At 40.6% G+C, this 22,808-nt stretch overlaps 1 protein-coding gene across 8 annotated transcripts in view; it reads left to right on the top strand.

Moving 5' to 3' along the window:
• FBF1 (Fas binding factor 1) overlaps positions 1 to 22,808 on the top strand; it is a 215,869-nt gene that overhangs the window by 41,739 nt on the left and 151,322 nt on the right. For all 8 annotated transcript variants that reach the window (XR_015058923.1, XM_085883880.1, XM_085883877.1 and 5 more), the window contains one exon: positions 2,460 to 2,511. Coding sequence is in view for 6 of the 8 variants with exons in the window: in XM_085883877.1 (XP_085740003.1) it covers positions 2,460 to 2,511 (52 nt within the window). In the remaining 2 variants the exon portion in view is untranslated. The remainder of the gene's footprint in view (positions 1 to 2,459; positions 2,512 to 22,808) is intronic.

Raw genomic sequence — 22,808 nt, 5'->3', positions numbered from 1 at the left:
GTCCTCAATGTCTGAAGCCATCTGACTTAGGACCATCTGTCTGTCCTGCCTTGCAGTGGTGACTCTTGGCCTCCCTGATCGAGGTCTGTCATCTGCAGAGTTGTGGAGGGTGTCTCTGTCCACCAGGGCCGATATCGTCTGGTGTGAACAGCCAAGGCGACGTGCCACCTTACGGTAGCTCAATCCGCCTTGCAGTATGCCCAAGGCACACTGCCGTTGATCCTTGACAATCGTGGCATGTTGATTGAAATTCCCATTTTGCACTGGCCTTTTTAAAGGCAATATGAAGACATCACGTGCAGCTCATTAAAATCATCCCGTACCCCTTGGCTAATCACTGACTGTCAAAACGGCTGTTCAACAGCTGTGCTATGAAGTGACCATTAAAGGTTCAAGTGACCATCCGTGACCGTTTTGTCTGACAGTGAGGACACTATTGTCCACAAATAAGTTCACACATTTACTACACGCAGTGTTATTGTTGATATTTGAAGGTTTAAATGGTGGTAAGTTTCTTTTGCGTTTCAATATATATATATATATATATATATATATATATATATATATATATATATATATATATATATATATATATATATATATATATATATATATATATATATATATATATATATGTCTTCCCTGAGCCTTGAACTCGAAGAAATTTGAGGGGCATTTCATCAACTTCATAATTGCGCTCTCAGCCATAACTGCCAGTCTTTGTTTATTGATCCATCCATCCATCAGGACCATACTGTGTGCAGAGCGTTAGTGCTGGCGAAGCATTCTCCTTGGCTATTGGGCACAATCCTGGATGGGTCGCCACTCCGACACAGGATACCAGCGTGGTGGCACTCATTTTGCCGACCTCGGAAGGGTGACAGGCCGAGTTAACCCCACCTGGTATTAATTCAACAGCTGAGTGGGATTTGAACTCAGGACCCTAGGATCCTAAGCCCATCACCCTAACCATTAAGCCAAACACCAGGCATAGATGCAATAGGCATCAATGTATATTGATGCAATCCGATAACTCTAACTAGTCTTTGTATATCGATGCAATCCGATAACTCTACCTCGTCTTTGTATATCGATGTAGTCTGATAACTTGAGCCAGTCTTTGTATATCGATGCAGTCTGTTAACTCTAACTAGTCTTTGTATGTTGATGCAATCCAGCACTTTTGGGATGTGTTGGACAATTACTTTTGGACCCAGCTGCAATGAACATTCTTTCTTTCCCGCAGTTGGACCCGTCCCTCTGAGAGGAAAATTACAACTATTTATAGATGTGATTTACAATGCTATGGAATTGACACCACACAATGTTTCAATATGTCAAGCCTCAGCTAGTTCATCACACTCTTCGGAGCATGGCCATTTGCACTGGATAAATTCGGTGGTTTCAAGTTTTGTTTTTTTTCTGAAGTGCAACAAACTTAAAATTCACATCTCTATTAGAGAGGTACAATTAAAGTTTATTCAAATGCATTTCCTTACATAATGCACATTCAGAGTTAGAACAAAATGTGACCACATATTTGGTCTTTATTTTTGTATCTCTTTCCAGCCTCTGTCTTTTTTGTTGTCTTTTAATTTAATTAGTCTAAAGTGCAGTATGTTTAACTCTAATGTTATATTCTGGCTTCGTTATTGTAAGTGAAAAGTAATATGTGACTCAAACTTGTTTATTTTCATTTGGGAATTTCATAAAACATTTTAATGACATAGTCGTCTTTCATATGCAGCGCAAATCCTCGGATCCTGAGTTCAAATCCCACCTGCTGTTGAATCAATACCAGGTGGGGTTGACTCTGCCTGTCATCCTTCTGAGGTCGGCAAAATGAGTGCCAGCTTGCTTGTATCCTGTGTCGGAGTGGCGACCCATCCTGGATTGTACCCAATAGTCCAGGTGACTGCTCAAGCAGCACCAACGCTCTGCACAGAGTATAGTCCCAATGGATGGATGGATGGATGGATATGCAGCACAAGGATGCAGGGTAGCATCATTGGCTGAGGGCATAGCTGTGCCGTGGGTTCGGACAGGAATTTGTAATTTGTTCATGGTGCCAGCGATAGCTCACTTACTCTTCATGAAGGACATCGTTGGATTTTCAATGTCCACCAACTAATGCCGGCAAACGGGACACCCAGTTTATTGTCCAACCAAGGGGCAGCACACACATTGAATCACCCTGCCTGTGAAGCACTGGTATGACAGTTTATAGCTGGGTCGGGATTCAAACCCAGGCTAGACAGCTTAGAGGCAAATGTGTGTACCACTCGGCCATCCTCCCAGTCTAAATATATAGCAATACAGTATCTCAACGATGACAGAAAAATGTAAGAAATTGGTCCTCTCGGAATGTACTTGGTTATGTCAAGGAAATGCTTTTATGTTGAATGATTTTTGCATCATTATTTCTTGTAATGTACGTTGTCAATGCTATTTCTTTGCAGGTCCTCTTTAGATGAAGATGGGAATTATTTTGGCAAGCTTGGGAAGAACGTGGTTTGTAGCACACCTTTCACATTCATTTCATCAAACTACCATTAATTAAACCAAAAAAAGAACTATAGCAAGTATGACTGATGGTTAAGCATGATGCTTAAGTTAAAATAACTTCTTCTCCCTCCATTTTTACCTCTGCCACCGAAGGTAGATTGAGGTTATGTTTCCTCCCCTGTCTGTCTGTTTGGCTGTTTGTTTGTTTGTTTGTTTGTTTGTGAATAGGATATCTCAAAAAGTTGTGCACGGATTCAGACAAAACTTGGTGAGCAGTTTGGACATGTAACAAGGAAGAATTGATTTGATTTTGGCGAAGATCCGAGATTTTTTTTTAAAGTGATTCTTCACCATTGAGTGATCGGGCTAAAACGATATACATACAGCACAATATTTCCTGTAAATGAAAAAAAAAATCCAAAGTGTGATATTTTCTGAAACAAACTGTACAATTGTTAATTTAAAAGATGACAAAATCATTGACCGGAACGTTTGCCGATTGGGTGAGCAATTAAACGTTAATCCGCTCACTGACGGCCATGTGTTATTGTCCAATCAATAACGGGCATGCACTCACCAATTACGTTCGATTCATCTCTTTCAATGTCTATCATATTTTTCCATCCTCACCACGTCATCTCAAAATGCCTCCGTTAAGTCACGTAAGTCGTACATGGCAGCTTTTAAGTTGGAAGTTGTTCATTTCGCTGAAGAAAATGGCGGGAATATGACTTGCCAATGTTCGGGACTGGTAAAATGGAATGTGCGATGAGCCATGTGCTGATAATGATTCTGTAGTTTGTTTTAAATACTATATCTACATATGATAGCAAACATGTTGAAAAACTATTTACGGAAACATGTCGGAAATGTCGTCCCACAAGGTAATTCAAATGATATGCACAAAACAGCTCATTAATATTCATGACCCTCGAAGTACTGTCGGCCGTGATGTGTTGAGTGTCAGGGAGGGACTAACACCTCTATTGCTCTGACTGACAGTTTTGCTCACTCCCGTAGTTGATCTAACCTTGTCTTGTACTCCAAATTGACTTATCTATGAATGATGGAAAGAAAAATGGGGAAATTAACCAATTTCACTTGTATTCCACATAGATTTGTACCTGAAAAATATGGTACCTGTGTAAGCTTATAAATAATTGTTCATGTACTTGTGTTTGAATCTCAGCCCCTGATGAATCAACCTTATTTTGGTTTGATGATTGCACTTGAAATTACTATTGCCAAGGTTTACAACCATTAAGATTGACTCTCAAGGCCAGTTTTTCCGAAGTAACTCCAACCAAATACTACAGTCTTACGATAATTTGAGAAGTTTCTGTTCATCTCATTCACTTATGCATGCCTAAACCACTGGTTGGAATGAACTGAACCACTGCTGACGGACCTCTGGTAGCTTGTACCTGTTGCTATGTTTGAGCATTGGCTAGTAACTGCTGAAATCTATCTGTCCAGGTTCTTCCCGACATCTTTGTTCTTTGTTCCTTTCACTCTCTTTTCTACTTTTTCACATTTCTCTTTATTCGTTCTAATTCTTGATTTTTGTTTTCTTTTTGTCCATTGTCCTCTCTTTAACCCCCCCATTAGTTTTAATTTCTCTCTTTTTTTGTCTATCTGTCTACAGAGAAGTTAATTATTACAAAAAAACATTTGATGCTCAATTGGCTGCCCCTGGATGGGTTTGAGGGTTGTGGATCAGCAGCTGAAACCTGAATCATATCCGGGTTCCTCCTGATGACTCCATCGCAGTATTTCGTCTTTCATTTTTTTCTGAAAACTGGTGGTTGTACTCAAAGAGTGCATGTGAAGGTTTTAGGTTTTAAATACAGTCATTCATAATCTTGAAGGGTTAATGGTGGTGGGGAGAACCCCAATTCTTTCTATGTAAATATATATATATATATATGTATATATATATATTCATATATATGTATATATTGTTGAGGTTTCCCGCCGGCGCGTCGCCACGAGCACGACCCTCGGTGAAGCAGTGGGGCCGTCTTGGCTCGATCGCCCAGAATTTACAGATCGCCGGCCCGGGTAAGCCCGGGTCGACGGGTCCTGGTAGTTTTAGGACCGAAATACGCCAATGGAGAGATCACGTGGGGTAGGGTTAATTGCCAACTTCAACTTACCTAAGTACCCACGTGATCCAGCTACTGGGGTACTTCACCCTCGGCGGAACTCGTTTGGAAGCAAGCCGCTTAAGCGGCCCGTCCCGTATGCATAGCCGAGCGGTGATATCACCGAATTCCGCCGGCCCGATTATCTTGGGACCCTGGCAATGGTCGACAAATCCCTCACACCCACGACATGCTCAGCCAATGAAGGAAACGACACGACGAGCTGAGTACATTTAACAATTGGGGTTTATTTTACAATAATAAGCAGGGAATGAGGGAAGCACATAAGGGAAGATTTATACCGAATAATAAGCAAGGCAAATAATAGACAGCACAGGCACTTATGCAACTTTACTACTTACAAGACTGGCGCCACAAACAGACATGCACACCCAGACTGAAATGGACCCCCTGGGTCTTTAATGGGACCTCCAGCCCGGAGGACAGTCGGGCTGAGGGTCAGGGTAGCTGGCTACCTTGCCACGAGTGCGCAGCTTGACGTCCCCTGGTCGTGAGACTGGTGTCACCGTCCCAGCCAGGCGGAAGGCGATGATGCGAAGCTCTGGGGCCGGGACGAGGTCGTTTTAGGAGCCAAGGTGATGAGCAGGGCAGAGAAGAAAAACGGGAGAAGACAAGAAGGGAATGAACGACGACGAAATCTCCTCAGAACAGCGCTTTTTTGTGTACGCTCTTTTAAAATCCTCTTCCGTCGGAAACACAGCCGACTCAGGAACATCCTTCCCCTCCTCAGAACATACCTTATCCCCCCTCCCGCTCAACGAACCTTCTCTCCTCCCCACTCGCCCTCCCATCGGACCGGAGGCCCCATGTGACTCCTCGTCCGCTCCCGATTGGACAGGCGCGTGGTGGGCGGGGCACTCCCTCCCTTGAGCGGAGTCTCCAGCGGGGGGGGGGGGGCGTTCGTGGCTCCGCCTACAGCCTCTCCTCAGACCGCGTGGTTAATGGCGATGGTGCTGGGTTGGAGGCGGAGCACGGAAGACGCCGGCTCCCTGCCGATTGGCCACGGTGGCGTGGTGTCAGGAGTGAAGCGAAGGCAGGGGCGATGCAGTGTGGTCGGCGGTGGAGTCGATGATGTAGTTGGTGGTGTAAAAAAAAAAAAAACTAAAAGAAAACCCAACTATGAAAACAACTTCACAGCACAGGAACATTTAATTACCCATTAGACCAGGGTCGGGACCCTAATTGGCAACATGTACTTAACGATATAACTGAGCTAAAGGACCTGAATGTTGAGTGCGATAGCTTTCCAAATCCACAACACTACCCTCTCTCCTTTTTACAGACTCGTCCCGAGTCGTCAAATTTGCGTGTGGCCAGCATGTGTAAGTTTTCCCCTAACACATTTTATCTTCGGATCCCTGAGTGCGACATTTTGTGAATACGTGTCCTCAAAATAAATAACCTACTGCGCTGCGTAACTACCTAAACAACTCACACAGACTCATTCGGACAACTTAACTCAATCGCTGGCGCTAAAACACACATGCAGGTGGGGGTCCACATATTTACAATTTTAACTTTTGCCTTAACCTTATAAATTTTACACTAACCATGGCCCAGGACCGATGGACCCTGTGGGAAAAAGGCATGGCAAAGTTAATCACAGTTTTTGAGGGTGAGCGCCCCCGCAGCTGAAGGTCGGATGTCTTCGGGGCCTGTTCAAAAGGCCCCATTGTCTGTCATTGAACCTTTTGCTTTGCCTTCCGCTGCTGGAGGCAACTCACCTTAACCCGGCATGCGATATGCCATCCCACAGGCCATTTGAAGAGGGTAGCCAGGCTGCCCAAATGCAGTCTCTGGCTCCCTGCGCAGGATCAAGAAGGTAGCCAGCTGCTCAATGCAGTCCCAGGCTTCCCCCTTTACATGAGCCAGAAGGATGACGCAAGCAAACACAAAACGGTGCACGGGCTGCACCACTGCAGTCCCCGTGTGCGGCTGCCTGCAGGGCAGTCCCTGCAACTTGCGTGATGATCTTGGCGCACATGGTAATGGATGGACACGGGGGCAAACGCAAACAAGGGTAGCAGGCATGGGGTTATGGCAGAGGCAGGCAGGCAAGGCATGGCAAGGCAAGGCCGGAACAGGCCGCTGTAGCGCAAACAGGCCGGCATATGAAGCTGGCCGGCCTCTTGTTTCGTTCTGGAGGTTTGTGGAGGGAGTCACACATCCCACATTATTGTGCTGTTCTACTTCCTGGCTCCATTTTCCTTCCCATTTGAGTCGTTCTTCCTCTATGAGCCCCCTTAGTTGTTCATTATCTTTCCAGAGCTTTTCCATCTCTGTGGATTCCAACTTTGCTCTCTGCTTGAGTTGGTTAATTTCAAACTCATATTATTTTTGTTTTCTACCCCACCGTCTCTCATTTTCTTCATTCTCCAATCTCATCGTTTCTTTCAATTGGCTGATTTCCTTTTACTGTTTCATTCGTCGTTCTTTCACTATCTCGGCGTACTTCAACCTTGCTTTCTCCTTTTGTCGTTCTTGTCCCTCTTTTTGTTTCCTCTTCGTCTGTCTCTCATGCTCTTCAGTCTCCAATCTCATAGTTTCCTTCAATTGGCCGATCTCCTTTTCCTGTTTCATTCGTCGTTCTTTCACGATCTCCGCGTACTTCAACCTTGCTTTCTCCTTTAGTCGTTCTTGTCCTTCTTATTGTTTCATTCCTTGTTCTTTTTGTTTTCTATCCAACTTTCTCTCGTTCTTCCTTCTCCAATCTCGTCATTTCCTTCAATTGGCTGATTTCCCTTTCCTGTTTCATTCGTTGTTCTTTCACTATCTCCTCATACTCCAACCTTGCTTTTTCCTTTATTTGTTCTTGTCCTTTTTGTTTCCTCTCCCACTGTCTCTCTTGTTCTTCCTTCTCCAATCTCATTGTTTCCTTCAATTTGTTGATCTCTCTTTCCTGCTTCATTCCTTGTTCTTTCACTCTCTCCTCTTACTCCAACCTTGCTTTTTCCTTAAGCTGTTCAATTTCAAATCCATATTCTTTTTGTTTCCTCTCCCACTGTCTGTCTTGTTCTTCCTTCTCCAATCTCGTCATTTCCTTCAATTGGCTGATTTCCCTTTCCTGTTTCATTCGTTGTTCCTTCACTACTCTTCCTTGCATCTCATTCTTTCATCTGGCCTTGGCTTCTAACTGTTCGATCTGCACAGTGTGGTTCCTTAACGTTTCATTCTCTGTTCTCTTTCTTTCCTCTCTTAACATCCTCAGCTCGTTTTGTAATCCCGTCTCTTTGTTTTGGTGTTTCCGTAACTCAGAAGATTTTTTTTCTAATTCCTTTCCCATCTCCTCACCTCTTTTGCATGCTTCCTCCCTCATTTCGTCCCTTTTCTTACTGTATTTCTTTAGGTCTTCCTGAAATTCCTGTTCTCTTTTTATCTCCCCTTCCAGTCTTTCTCTTTTCTGATTGCCTATTCTTACCTCTTCCTTCAGTTGTCTCAATTTCAAATCGTGTTCCCATTTTCCCTTTTCCAGCTTTGTTTTCCATTCTTCTTCCAAGTTCTCTCTATCCCGGGAGTTACTAATTTGCTCTTCCTCTATTTTTTCGTTCAGTTCGCTCTTCTCATGTTCCAACTCATGGGTACTCCACTCTACTTTCCTCATTTCTCCCTGTAGTTCTTCAAACTGTCCTGACTTTTCCAACAATTCTTCCTTCCTTTGCTCCAGAGATTTCTCTCCTCTTTTTATCTTCTGTTCGAGGCTTTCTCTTATCCGATTGCCTGATCTTACCTCTTCCTTCAGTAGTTCCAATTCCCGCTTTTCCTCCTCCAGCTTTGTTTTCCATTCTTCTTCTAAGTTCTTTCTATTCTGGGAATTACTAATTTGCTCCTCCTCTATTCTTTTGTTCAGTTCGCTCTTTTCTTGTTCCATCCTTCAGGTAAACCCTTCCTTCAGTTGTTTCAATTCCAAATCGTGTTGACATTTTTTTCTTTTCTAGCTTTTTTCCCCATTTTTCCTCCAAGTTCTTCCTATCCCGAGAATTACTAATTTGCTCCTCCTCTTTTCTTTTATTCAGTGCGCTCGCCTTTTGTACCAAAAACCCACACAACCAATCTACTTCCGTCGTTTCCCCATGTAGTTCCTCGACTATGCTGGCTAAGTCCTCTTCCAGCCCCTGAACTCGCTCCTGTGCCTCGTCCAATTCAATTTGCAATTCCTCTATACAGTTATCACCACACCTCCACTGTTCCAAGGCATCTGACAATTGTGTCTGAAGTTCGCCAATGTACGCTTTGTCGTCCGGGTCCACCTGCCATGACCACGTGGTTTGAACCGGTGGGCGGGAGCACTTCCCCCGTGCCGTGCGGCTCGTTGCGCTATTAATAGCAACCCGTTAACGACTCGTGCCGTGCTGAGGTGCGACCACGCTGCCATTTTGCGACTCTGAGTTTAGTTGCCGGCAAAGTTCATGCTCAGGCCGCTCCCACTGACGACAATTCATGGTGTGATTATAATAAAACGAACCGTCCCGGGCCATGGATTCTGCATTAAAAAAATATTCCTCCATGCCCCCGCTCACCTTGAGCTGCCATTTTGCGTTTCGGTTATAAAAAATTTCAAAGCTTGGAATATAATGGAACCGGAGGGTCGCTTCACACACCCTTGATCCGGTTCCGTTAATTTTGTGTGGAGACGGGAGAGTTCTTGTACCGCTCGCTGATACCAGTGTTGTGGATTTCCGCCACTCCGGCGTGCGGACGACCGACTTTAGCTCAATTGCCGCCGCGCGCGCCCACCGAACGTGGCAATCTAGTCGCAGCTTTCGGGTCATCGCCTAAACCCAGCTACGGGTGTTTTTAACCACGCCATAAACCAGCCAACTCTTCTGTCCACGCGCTTCAGGGCCGATCGCCGAATTGTCGATGTACCTAATTATTCGCGCAGACAGAAATGCCGGGAGTTTATACCTCGATGGAGCCTGTACGAAAACGAGCCGCCAAAGCAGCTCGTTCCGTTTGCGATCGCCGAGCGGTTTTATATTTTTTTCAAGATATGTTAGTTTTTTTCAAGATATGTTAGTCAGCTTGTATGTTTTTTATCTTGCCAAAACGAAGTTTTCGCAAGATATGTTTGTCAGCTTGTATGTTTTTTTTTTTGTTTGTTTGTTTGTTTGTCTGTAATCACGTATAAAAAATTCTGCAGAGCACAGTTATCATTGGAAATTTTTGTAACTTCGCATATCAGAGGCATATAGAGGTCCCTTTCAGTGCACAAAATTTTGAAGGTCAAGGTCACTTTGTCGCAAATCAGGGGAGTCGACAAAACCCTTATTTTTTGAGTAATTTTGATCGGATCGTCTTCAAACTTCATGGGAATATAGTTCATGGTCTGGCGTTCAGCTGATTAATTTTTGGTGGCGATTGGCCTTGACCTTCATATGTTTTTTTTTTGTTTGTTTTTTTTGGTCTGTAATCACATATAAATCACTCTGCAGAGCACAGTTATCATTGGAAATTTTTGTAACTTCGCATATCAGAGGCCTATAGGAGCTCCCTTTCAGTGCATAAAATTTTGAAGGTCAAGGTCAAAGGTCAAGGTCACTTTGTCGCAAATCAGGGGAGTCGACGAAACCCTTATTTTTTGAGTAATTTTGATCGGATCGTCTTCAAACTTCATGGGAATATAGTTCATGGTCTGGCGCTCAGCTGATTAATTTTTGGTGGCGATTGGCCTTGACCTTCATGGTTAGCGCCTGAGGTCAAACATATTTGACCCCAAGGTCAAATTTTCAAGTTTTAGGAACCATATCGTGTAGTACCTCAAATTGAACGCCTCGATGAGTGCTTTCTAGACATGTCAAGCTTGAGACATTATGACGTCATTTGGTGACGTTATGAGGCAAACATTTTTCATGGTTACTCTGTAGAACGATTCTCATCGGAATCTCTCGTAGGCAGATATTCCTCAACCAGTCGCTCCTGGTGGATAGCAGCTCTGTTCACCTCAGTGTGACCTTAAAGAAGTCACACGTGGTCACCTTTTGGCAAGATACGGGTCACCCTGGGGGTGACATTGGTTTTTTGTTATTTTGTTTGCACGATTGATGGTCCGATCTGAGTGAAACTTGCCAGGAATATTTCTGGGGACCCGCAGATGTGCCTTTTCGAGGTTTGATATTAATCAGACGAGCGGTTTCCAAGTTACGGCCATTTATCTGTCGACCAATGACAAGACACGGTGCTATGACATCACAAATGATATCACAATGAATGTTTATTTATTTATTTGTTTGTTTTTTGTGAATACATTTGTGAATACATTTACAGAGAGAGGGGTGAGGGAGGAGGGGGAGAGAGGAGGGGAAAAGAGGGGGAGAGTGTGGGGGGGCAAGAGAGGGGGCGAGAGAGGGGAGGGAGAGAGGGGGGTGAGAGAGCGGGGTGAGAGGGGGGATGAGAGTGGGGGGCGAGAGGGGGGGCGAGAGAGGGGGCCAGAGAGAGGGGGCCAGAGAGAGGGGGCCAGAGAGAGGGGGCCAGAGAGAGGGCTGCACATACTCGCACTCACCTACGGGCACGCATCTACGGGCCCGCCTCTTCGGGCCCGTACTAGTTAACGCAATCATCAAAGATAACGAAGATCTTTTTTGATTTATCCAAATCTTGGGGAAAAGGTATATCATCCGTATTATCACGAAGAATACAAGTTATCGGTTTTGATTTCTTTTTATATCTCTGTATATCACAAAATAGTTGTATTATATCTTTAATGTTGTAATCATTTAGTTTGTTTTGAAGTTTAAATATACCGATGACATCTTTTTTATTTTTGAAGACCAGCATTAAAACCTTGTGAGAGTAGTTGATACTCAGGTTGAAAACTCGACTTTGTGAAAATTATTAAATTATCATAATCCAAAAAGTTGGGAGTAAGGAGCATCTTTAAAAGTAAGCAGGTTTTTCCACACCCGCTTGAACCAACTATGAGACAACTTTATGAATTTGGAACATTTTTATGGTTGTTAAATTTTATCTTATTTTCCCAAATGGGTAAAGAAATCATTCATTTATACATTTGAAAAACAGGTTATTAAATTTTTTATTGCCTTTTTTGGAAACTATATTTTATCTGAAGTTCAGGTTTAATTTCAAGATAATCCATTATTTTATTTTCCAATATCTTGTGTTGATATTTCCCTGAAAATGACAATCGTTAATAATATAAATCATCACTCCATGAAACAGGGTCGTCATTTGTTCAGTCTCTTCTCTTGTAAGGAAAGGTGTATTATCACCCTCATACTTTACATTCATTTCTCGAATCAATCTTGTAAAGTAATTCATTTTTGGTGTACATCTCAAAGAATTATATTCCTTTTTATATTTTTTATTATCATTAATTAGAAGATAATCACAGAACATACATTGTTTATAGGCTTTTGACTCTGTGTTTAATCCCCGTCTTTCACACGCAGGACAATTCTCAAATTTGTCATGTGTAGAATCAGGAAATTCAAGAGGCTCAAAATCTAGTAAACTATTCATATTTATAAAGTAAAACTTGACTTCAAATGAAATTAATCTTCGGTATCATCTTCGGTACTTTCATTGGTGCTTTCACAATCATCTATAAAACAACTTTAATAACTATTATTTGAATACAAACTCTCGGTATCATAACTGTCTTCTGTTCCAACAAAGATACTATCATCATTCTCATAATCTTCAAAATCTTCAGTTGAATAATGACTCATTTAATTAGTAGAAAAAACATTACCATCTGTATCTATATTCTTTTTTTCATTAACAGATTCAAGTACTACATTTTTTATATTAAAGGTACTTTTAAAATGATCCTTAACTACTATTGAACGAAATGTCATTTCACCTGATATACTAACATCCTTTATTTCATCAGGATTGACATCTTTAGGGTTGGTGAAGTTCTCCTTGCATATTACAGATGGTCTAAGCCTGGTGTTGGCTTAGTGGTTGGGGTGACGGCTTGGGATCCTAGCGTCCTGAGTTCAAGCCCCGTTGGCCGCTGAATTAAAATACACCAGGAGGTTGACTCAGCCTGTCATCCTTCCGAGGTCGGCAAAATGAGTACCAGTGTACTGGTAAGGGGGACACTGCATCAGCGGCATAGCCGCATCCCAACCAATGATGCAACCAGCAGCCACAGGCTGCACTCGATAGAGAGAGAACAGATGGTCTTATCTTTTCTTTCAAAAGCTTCATCCATGAGGTTTTTCTTTTTTGATACTTTTTCTTGTTTCATTGCTTTTTCTAGTTTTGAATATATTTCCAGAAGGAGAGGAGAAACTTTTGTTGGAGCGACTTTAATTGATGTTCTTCCAGATATGCGAAAAGCCCTTCCACTGAAGGAAATTGAAGAACTCATATCATTCACCATAATTGTTTTTATCCAATAGTTATATTTATCTTTACTAGTGCGGGCCCGTAGGTGCGTGCCCGTAGATGAGTGCCAGTATGTGCAGCCCTCTCTCACCCCCTCTCTCTCGCCCCCCTATCTCGCCCCCTCTCTCTCCCCCCTCTCTTGTCCCCCTCTCTCCCCCCTCTCTTGCCCCCCTCTCCCGCCCCCTCTCCCCCCATGTCTCGCCCTTCCTCTCTCCCCCTGGTCTCACCCTTCCTCTCTCCCCCCTCCTCTCTCGCCCCCACTCTCATCCCCCTTCTCCCATCCCCTACTCTCGCCTCCTCCTCTCGCCCCCTCTCTCTCACCCCCTCTCTCCCTCCCCTCTCTCGTCCCCCTCTCTCGTCCCCCTCTCTCGTCCCCCTCTCTCGCCCCCCTCTCTCGCCCCCTCTCTCGCCCCCCTCTCTCGCCCCCCCCTTTGCCCCCTCTCTCCCCTCCTCTCGCCCCTCCTCCTCTTTCCCCCCTCCTCTCTCGCCCCTCTCTCTGTAAATGTATTCACAAATGTCTACCAAGCACAACAATTAATTTAAACCTTTGGAAAAAACAGCTTTCAAACCCTTGGGAAACAGCTGTTTCCCTTGGGAAAATTCAAACCCTTGGATTAATTAATAATTTGAACAATTAATTCTAACCTTGGGAAAAAAACAGCTTTCAAACCTTGGGAAACACTTGGGAAACAGCTGAAACTGAAAAAGAACGATATTAAACCTTGAAAAGGCACAAACTCAGGTCCCCAGCGTCGATTGTGACGTCATACCAAAGGAAGAAGAAGAAGAAGAATTGTGACGTCAATCGGGCAAAAAAACAAACAAATAAACCAATGTCACCCGCAGGGTGACCCGTATCTTGCCAAAAGGTGACCACGTGTGACTTCTTTGAGGTCACACTGAGGTGAACAGAGCTGCTATCCACCAGGAGCGACTCCTTGAGGAATATCTGCCTACGAGAGATTCTGATGAGAATCGTTCTTCAGAGTAACCATGAAAAATATGCTTTTGCCTCATAATGTCACCAAATGACGTCATAATGTCTCAAGCTTGACATATCTAGAAACCACTCATCGAGGTGTTCAATTTGAGGTACTACATGATATGGTTCCTAAAACTTAAAAATTTGACCTTGGGGTCAAATATGTTTGACCTTAGGCGCTAACCATGAAGGTCAAGGCCAATCGCCACCAAAAATTAATCAGCTGAGCGCCAGACCATGAACTATATTCCCATTAAGTTTGAAGACGATCCGATCAAAATTACTCAAAAAATAAGGGTTTCGTCGACTCCCCTGATTTGCGACAAAGTGACCTTAACCTTTGACCTTGACCTTCAAAATTTTGTGCACTGAAAGGGACCTCTGTAGGCCTCTGATATGCGAAGTTACAAAAATTTCCAATGATAACTGTGCTCTGCAGAATTTTTTATACATGATTACAGACAACAAAAAAACAAACAAAAAAAAACATACAAGCTGACTAACACATCTTGCAAAAACTTCGTTTTGGCAAGATAACAAAAAAAAAATTAATTGTGACATCATTCGTGATGTCATAGCACCGTGTCCTTTCATTGGTCGACAGATAAATGGCCGTAACTTGGGAACCGCTCGCCCTATTGATATCAAACCTTGAAAAGGCACATCCGTGGGGCCCCGGCAATATTCCTGGCAAGTTTCAATCAAATCGGATGGTCAATCCTGCGAATAAATAAATAAATAAATAAATAAACATTAATTGTGACGTCATTCGTGATGTCATAACACCGTGTCTTGTCATTGGTCGACAGATAAATAACTGTAACTTGGGAACCGCTCGCCCGATTAATATCAAACCTTGAAAAGGCACATTCGTGGGTCCCCAGCAATATTCCTGGCAAGTTTCAATCAGATCGGACCATCAATCGTGCAAAAACAACAAAAAACATTAATTGTGATGTCATTCGTGATGTCATAGCACCGTGTCTTGTCATTGGTCGACAGATAAATAGCTGTAACTTGGGAACCGCTCGTCCGATTAATTTCAAACCTTGAAAAGGCACATCCGCGGGTCCCCAGCAATATTCCTGGCAAGTTTCAACCAGATCGGACCAGTGGTCATCGAGAAACGGCGGTCACAGATAAACAGACAAACAGATGCACACACACACACACACACACACACACACACACACACACACACACACACACACACACACACACACACACACACACACACACACACACACACACACACACACACACACACACACACACACACACACACACACACACACACACACACACACACACACACACACTGCTGGAATTATAGATAGATTCAATTTTACATCCTCGACATATTTCTCAGTTTCTTTTACAAATGAAGAGGTTGATTGAAACTTATCTTTTGTGTCTTGATACATTGTATTTATTAAGTAAAAATAGTTTGAGGATAAAATTGTTTTAAGCACAGATTTACCTTTAAATTAAACGGAATTTTCTTCAAGAAAATTTTATTTTAAGCAAAGTTTTGTCATATAAATATGGTGAATACAACATACTGCGATGTTTGTAATCATGAATATAAATGTTATAAAAAACACATTCAAACCTACAAACAAACATTCAATCTTTTCAGACAAATATCTCCACTTGACCAAGAAACAAAACGTTGTGATAGATGTGATAATGATGTTCTTAATTTTTTTAAAATTAATAAACACCTTCAATCACGTAAACACAAGAACAATGAAGAAAGGGAAGGTGTCACTAAATTCTCCATTGAAAACACTGATGGGGCATTTAAAGGACATAAAAATAAGATTGTTTCGCTTTCAAGACGCTGGACCATCTTCAATCACGGAAGCTGTTGATGTGGTTAAACAAAGTATTGAAACTATAATTAAAAACACATTATGTGAAATGAAAACTTTTAAGTTTTATATGGGAGTAAAATTGAATACAGTAAGAGAAGGCGATGAAACTACTCCCTATACCAGGACAATCCCTCACTTTATCTCATCATTTCAAGATTTTGTAAGATGTGATGTTTACGATGAACTCCAGAGACAAGAAAAAGATGTTGATAACACTGTAGTAGGTAGTGGATTTGCTATTACAAAAAGAATATTTTAAGATATACACATCTCAAAATCAGATCCTCTTCAAGTTTCTTCTTATATTGATTTACCAAAAGAGATAAAACTTAAGAAAGCAGTTGTTTATATTCAAAACAAAGATAATAAATGTTTTCTATGGTCTGTTCTTGCTCACTTAAGGCCTGGTCACACCTTGACGTTTTAGCCAACGTATGCTGATTTTTGAATTTTTTTTCTAAAACGCTGGCATACGTTGAATACGTTATGGGTAAGTTTTGATAACATTGAGAGCACGCTGATAAACACTGCCATACGTCGTTGTACGTTGGCTTTAAACGTTGTACTTTTTGGTTGTCCTCAAATTTTTTCATGCTTGAAATTTCACGACGTATGCCGGCGTATGACTCACACGTTCCGCTACGCTGGCCACAAGTTGTATGCATGGTCTGCGATCGTTGACAGACGTCAACACATGCTACTTGTAAGTTAATCATAAGTTGAGACACGCCGAGGTAATGTTTAGCGTACCCGAAACTTATTTCTAACCTATGATTAACGTGTTGTTGGCACGTTATGCGATCGTTGCCACACATCGACAGATGTTACTTTTAAGTTACTCATAGGCTGAAAGACGTCGGTATAATGGATCGTCCTTGAATCAGCGTCCACGGCTACGGCCAGGACACTTATTTGCAGCATTCTTCAAACTTTTCTTCGGCATGACGAGGATGTTCACACTTCGATATCTAGCTTGGCTATGATTCCAATTGTCCATCGGCAGCGTCTATTTAAAATAGTCGAGTTTGAGCGTTTTAACACGTTCAGAAGGAACGCTTCAAATTTCCAAACCCCAGCGTCAAAAAACAAAGGCGAGTGACAGCAATTTAAATCGTTCATTGTAAACAATGAAAATAGCTGAGTGGTACCGTTTAAAAGTCGTTGAGTGTAAAAAAAAATCCAATTGTTGAGCGCAAGCGTCTACTTTCAATAGTGGGGTTTGAGCGATTTAGCACGTTCAATAGAAACGATTAAAATTTCCGAGCGCCAGCATCAAAAAACAAAGGCGAGTGACAGCAATTTAAATCGTTCATTGCAAACAATGAAAATAGCTGAGTGGTACCGTTTAAGAGTCGTTGAGTGTAAAAAAAAATCCAATTGTTGAGCGCAAGCGTCTACTTTCTATAGTGGAGATGCAGCCATTTAAATCGTTGAGTGGCAGCCTATGAATAGCAAACCCTACGTCACCGGCAAAGATAAACTGCCGCACAATGTGGATAAGTTAGGCTATCGTTGGGCATAGTTTGTGAACGCCGGCTTCACGATAATTATTCGTTGGTATATCGTATCTATAAGTAATCAAAGCGCTCTATGCACATTATTAGTTCATTGTGCATTTGTCCAACCCGTTATGAATAGACCTAAATCGTAAAAACAAGCAAAACTCATTGTTGAAAAAGCCCCATAAAAAATTATCCGCGAAGAACTTCGAACAATGGTGAAAAGATGTCTCCTACCCGTGGACACGCGGACGCAAGGACGATCCATCATAACCCACACCCTCCCCCTCACACTCACCTACTACTGCCAACATGAACAAACTAATACTAATACGAATACTGATACTGATACTGTTACTGCTGACATGGACATCGACTCAAAAAGGACTCGAAAACACTGTTGGGTTCCCCTTTTATGAGCAGCATTTTTATATACCAATTCCCAAAACCGCTGGGAACACGTCTTTATATGGCAGTTGTAAGCTAGAAACACGTAAATTTTTTTTTTTGTCGACCGGAAGACGTCATTGGAATACGTCTACATACGTCGATGTGTGTTGGGACTACGTAAAGAATTGGTTCAAAGCACGTCAAACATAAGTTAGAAATAAGTTTCGCGTAAAAAAGACATTACCGCGACGTGTTTCGACTTATGAGTAGCTTATAAGTAGCCTTTGTGGACGTGTGTAAGCGTCCACATATCGTGTGTAAAACTTATCCCCATCGCATGCGGAACGTGTGTCATACGCCGAGTACATCGTAAAATTTTGAACATGTTTAAAATTTCTTGATGTACTCTACTTACTACGACGTATGATAGCGTACTTTAGCGTTCTACTCACGTATACCAAACTTACTCATACCGTATTTGACGTGCCCCAACGTTTTAGACACATTTTTCTTAGGTCGGCATACGCTGGCAAGATCGTCAAGGTGTGACCGCAATGTTGACACTTCCATTTCTACGGCAGTTATGATTCGAATTGTTGTGCGTCAGTCTTTTAATAGGCTACGTTACGACATCGTCGGCGATGTGTGCAACGCGCTATGCCTAAGTTAGACTATCGTTGGGCATCGGTTGTGTAGGCCGACAACAGGTTCAGCATTCGTTGGTATAAGTTATCTATAACACAACGAAACGTTCTGTGTCCGTTACCAATGCGTTATACATCAGACCAAGTCGCTATGAATACGTCCGAATCTTTAAAAATAAACATCAAAAGTTCAACGTAAGCCAGCGTTTTACATACATTTTAATACGTTGCCATCGCTGGCTAAAACGTCAAGGTGTGACCGGGCCTTTACATCCTCTACAATGGAAACCTGAATGGGTTGAACATTATAAGAAATACGAGAATACATTAAATGTTAAAGATTTCAAGTGTCCAATGTCATTGAGTGATATTCCTAAATTTGAGAAAATGAATAATCTATCTGTTAATGTATATGGATTAACGGTAACAAACAAAGTTCAGATATTAAAAATTTCAAACAACTATAAAAATGATGAAACACACATTGACCTTCTCTACTTTACTTCGAAGGAAAAATCACATTATGCTTTCATCAAAAATTTATCAAGATTAACCAAATTACAACTCTCCAAGAGAAAATATAAAACGTATCCTTGTAAGAGATGTCTTAACTCTTTTCATACAAAAGAACGATTAAATCAACATTCAAAATATTGTAGCAATCATAAATCAACTGTAATCAATTTATCAAAAGCAGGTTCAAACATATCATTCAAAGATTTTAACAAATCTATAAAACATCCGTTTGTGATATATGCTGATTTTGAAAGTATCCTTGAAAAGATAGATACTGTTTCTCCAAATCCAAATAAATCATACACAAATAAATATCAAAAACATACTTCTTGTGGTTTCTGTTATTATATCAAATCATCTGTTGGTGATAAATACAAGTGAGAACTTTATAGAGGAGAAGATGCCTCAGAGGAGTTTGTCAGACGATTGGAAAAAGTCTGCATAAGACGAAGATAAATAATGGTTAAAACCTATAAACCAATGTCATTAACAAAGGGAGAGAAAAAGGAATTTAGAAAGAACAGTATCTGTCATATTTGTGAGGAGAAAATTGAGGGAGAGGGCAAAGTTCAGGATCATTGTCATCTTATTGGAAAATATAGAGGTCCAGCTCATTCCCGTTGTAATCTTAATTACAAGCCCCCAAACTTTATTCCTGTCTTTCTTAACAATGCTCACTATGACACACATCTATTTATAAATGAACTTTCAAAGACATCTGGAGATATTTCTGCCATTCCTAACACAGATCAAAAATACATCTCATTCACAAAAACAATTCATACATCCCCCATAACCCATATCAGATTTATTGACACATTCAAGTTTATGGCAAGTCCATTATCTAACTTAGCATCAAAGATAAAAACTTACTGAATCTTAAATCACATTTCTCAAATCAAGAAGAGATTGATCTCTTTTCACAAAAGGGAATATATCTGTATGGTTACATGGATTCATTTGAGAAGTTGAAAGAAACACAACTTCCTTCAAGGGAAAGTTTCTATAGCAAGTTGAAGAAAACTCATATTTCCAATAGAGATTATACACAAGCTAAAAAGGTTTGGGAGAAGTTTAAGAAAAGAATCTTGGAGAATATCATGATTTGTATCTTAAAACTGATGTACTGTTATTGGCTGATGTTTGAAACTTTTCGAACAGTCTGTCATAAAAATTCTTATGGATTAGACCCTGCTCACTATTACACAGCCCCGGTTTTGGCTTGGAGTGCTATGTTAAAAATGACAAAACATAATTTGGAATTAATCAGTGTTATATATATGCTTTTTATGATAGAGAAGGCTAAAAGAGGAAGAATATCTCAACTATGTCCCAAGAGATATGCTAAAGCAAATAACAAATATCTTCCTGATTATCTATTTATAATTCCAGCAATGTGTGTGTGTGTGTGTGTGTGTGTGTGTGTGTGTGTGTGTGTGTGTGTGTGTGTGTGACCGCTGTTTCTCGACAACCACTGGTCCGATCTAATTGAAATTTGCCAGGTATATTGCTGGGGACCTGAGGATGTGCATTTTCAAGGTTTGATATTAATCGGACAAGTGCCTCCCAAGTTATGGCCATTTATTTACCAAACCAATGACAAGACACGTTGTTGCGTGGGCGTGGCCAATGGGGGAAGGGAAGCTCAGTTTCGTTTCCCATTTCGGGTTACTACGTACGGGCTTCCGGAGAGTGATGACTTCGTGTATTCTAATAATTTCTCGATTTCTTATGCGCATTTATAGATAAACACAATGCCCCAAGTTATGATCGTTTTCATTTTAGATGGTGCATAAATTTCGGTAACATCAGAGTGAGCTGGTGTGCTCCGAACCAGGAAGTAATTTTTTTCTCTTCTCTTCTCTTTTTGTTTTTCCTTGCAATGACATTGCGAAAAGGCAAAATACGTTGGCGCTAATTGAATATTTGGGCATTAAAACTAAATTGCGAATAATCGTAACTGCGAATAATATGCGAACTTCCGGGCCACGCACGTACGGGCACGTGAGAGCGAAGAAACGGCCTGTGTGGTTGTTGTTTGTTGCTCGCAGTTTGAATATTTATTTATTTATTTATTTATTATTATTTTTTTTATGGGCACGTACTAGTAATAAGAATGAGGACAACTCTTACCTGATGTATTATGATGCTAACAAATTGTATGGGTAGGCTATGTCTCAATCTTTACCTTATGGAAAACTTAAATGGGTTAAAGAAAAACATTATGAAAAAGTTTTACAAGACATTGTTGTCTCCTCTCAAAAAGAATTGGATGAAGCTGAAGTTGGATATTATTTTGAGGTTGATTTAAAATATCCAGAAGAACTTCATCAACAACATAAATACCTCCCATATGCCCCTGATAAAGAAAGTCTAAGAAAAGAATGGTTAAGTGATTACCAACAGTCATTTAATATAAAAGGCAAATCTACAGAAAAACTACTTACTGCATTAAATGATAAAGAAAGTTTTGTTTTGCATCAAAGGAACTTGAGACAATATTTATCTGCTGGGTTGAGAGTGAGGAAAATTCATCGTATTTTTAAATTTGAACAAAGTCATTGGTTAAAGAAGTATATTGATTTTAATACAAAAAGGAGAACAGAAGCAAAAACACATTTTGAGAAGCACTTTTATAAATTAATGAATAATGCTGTATTTGGAAAGACTATGGAAAATGTTAGGAATCGACAAAAAATAAGACTTGCTACATCTTGGAAACAGGCTTCAAAGTTAATTAATAGACCAAGTTTTGAGCGAGCGGATGTGTTTTCAGAGAACTTTTTTTGCGACTCATTTGAAAAAAGAGAGTATTGAAATGGATAAACCTATTTATATAGAAACATCAATTCTTGACTTGTCAAAGTCGTTAATGTATGACTTACTATAATAATTTAAAATCAAAGTATAAGGATAATGTGTCATTGTTATATATGGATACAGATAGTTTTATTTTAGGAATTAAGACAAGTGATGTATATGAGGATATGATTGATAATATTGATATATATGATACAAGTAATTATAAGTCAGGTGATGTGTTGTTTTCATCAAAGAATAAAAATGTTATTGGTAAGTTTGAAGATGAATTGGGTGGGAAGGTCATGAGTGAATTTTAGGATTGAGATCAAAGTCTTATGTTTTTATGTATATTGATAATAATAACATTGAAAGGTGTGATAAGAAGCTAAAGGGAATAAAGAAAAATATAATCAAGGAAACAATAAACATTATTACAACTGTTTAACCTTAAAGAAGGAAGAGTACAGAAAAATGAATACAATAAGAAGTTATAAACATCAATTATATCCAGAAGAGATAAATAAGAAAGCATTCGGAGCTTTTGATGATGAAAGATATATTTTAAGGAATGGAATCAATCGTCTCCCTTATGGTTATAAGTGTTAAGATATTGGGTTGGGAATTTTAACAGGCTACCGCCGTCTTTTTACTGATTTATAAATGATAGAACCAAGCAATAACCAAACCAAAGAGTGGAGATGTAATCACCCTTGGTATTTAAATGGGAAACATAAAGAATGTGAGAAATATCAAAGAAGTCTTATTGAAGACTAAATGCGTCTTCGATATGGAGGCCCTATTAAGCAGGTTACCTGATTGGTTGTAAGTTAGGTATAAATGTAATATAGTCATAATATGATTAAGGAAAATACATAAATTTACATAATTAAAGATGAAGTGCACGTGCACCGCATGACCTTCACAACCCGTCAACCCTCCATCTTTCAAAAGTAATTTTATAATAAAAATTAAAAATATGTGTGTTTGCAATCGTGCTTCCATTTGAAATTATGCAGATAAAACCTGTTTTTGATGCATGCATCATTTAATAAATAAAACCGTCAACCGTCAAATCT

This window comes from Eptatretus burgeri, chromosome 6 (genome assembly GCF_056783735.1).
Source record: "Eptatretus burgeri isolate ZD-2024b chromosome 6, Ebu_testis_v1, whole genome shotgun sequence".
NCBI classification, from domain to species: domain Eukaryota; kingdom Metazoa; phylum Chordata; class Myxini; order Myxiniformes; family Myxinidae; genus Eptatretus; species Eptatretus burgeri.
This window is presented reverse-complemented; position numbering and strand designations above follow the sequence as displayed.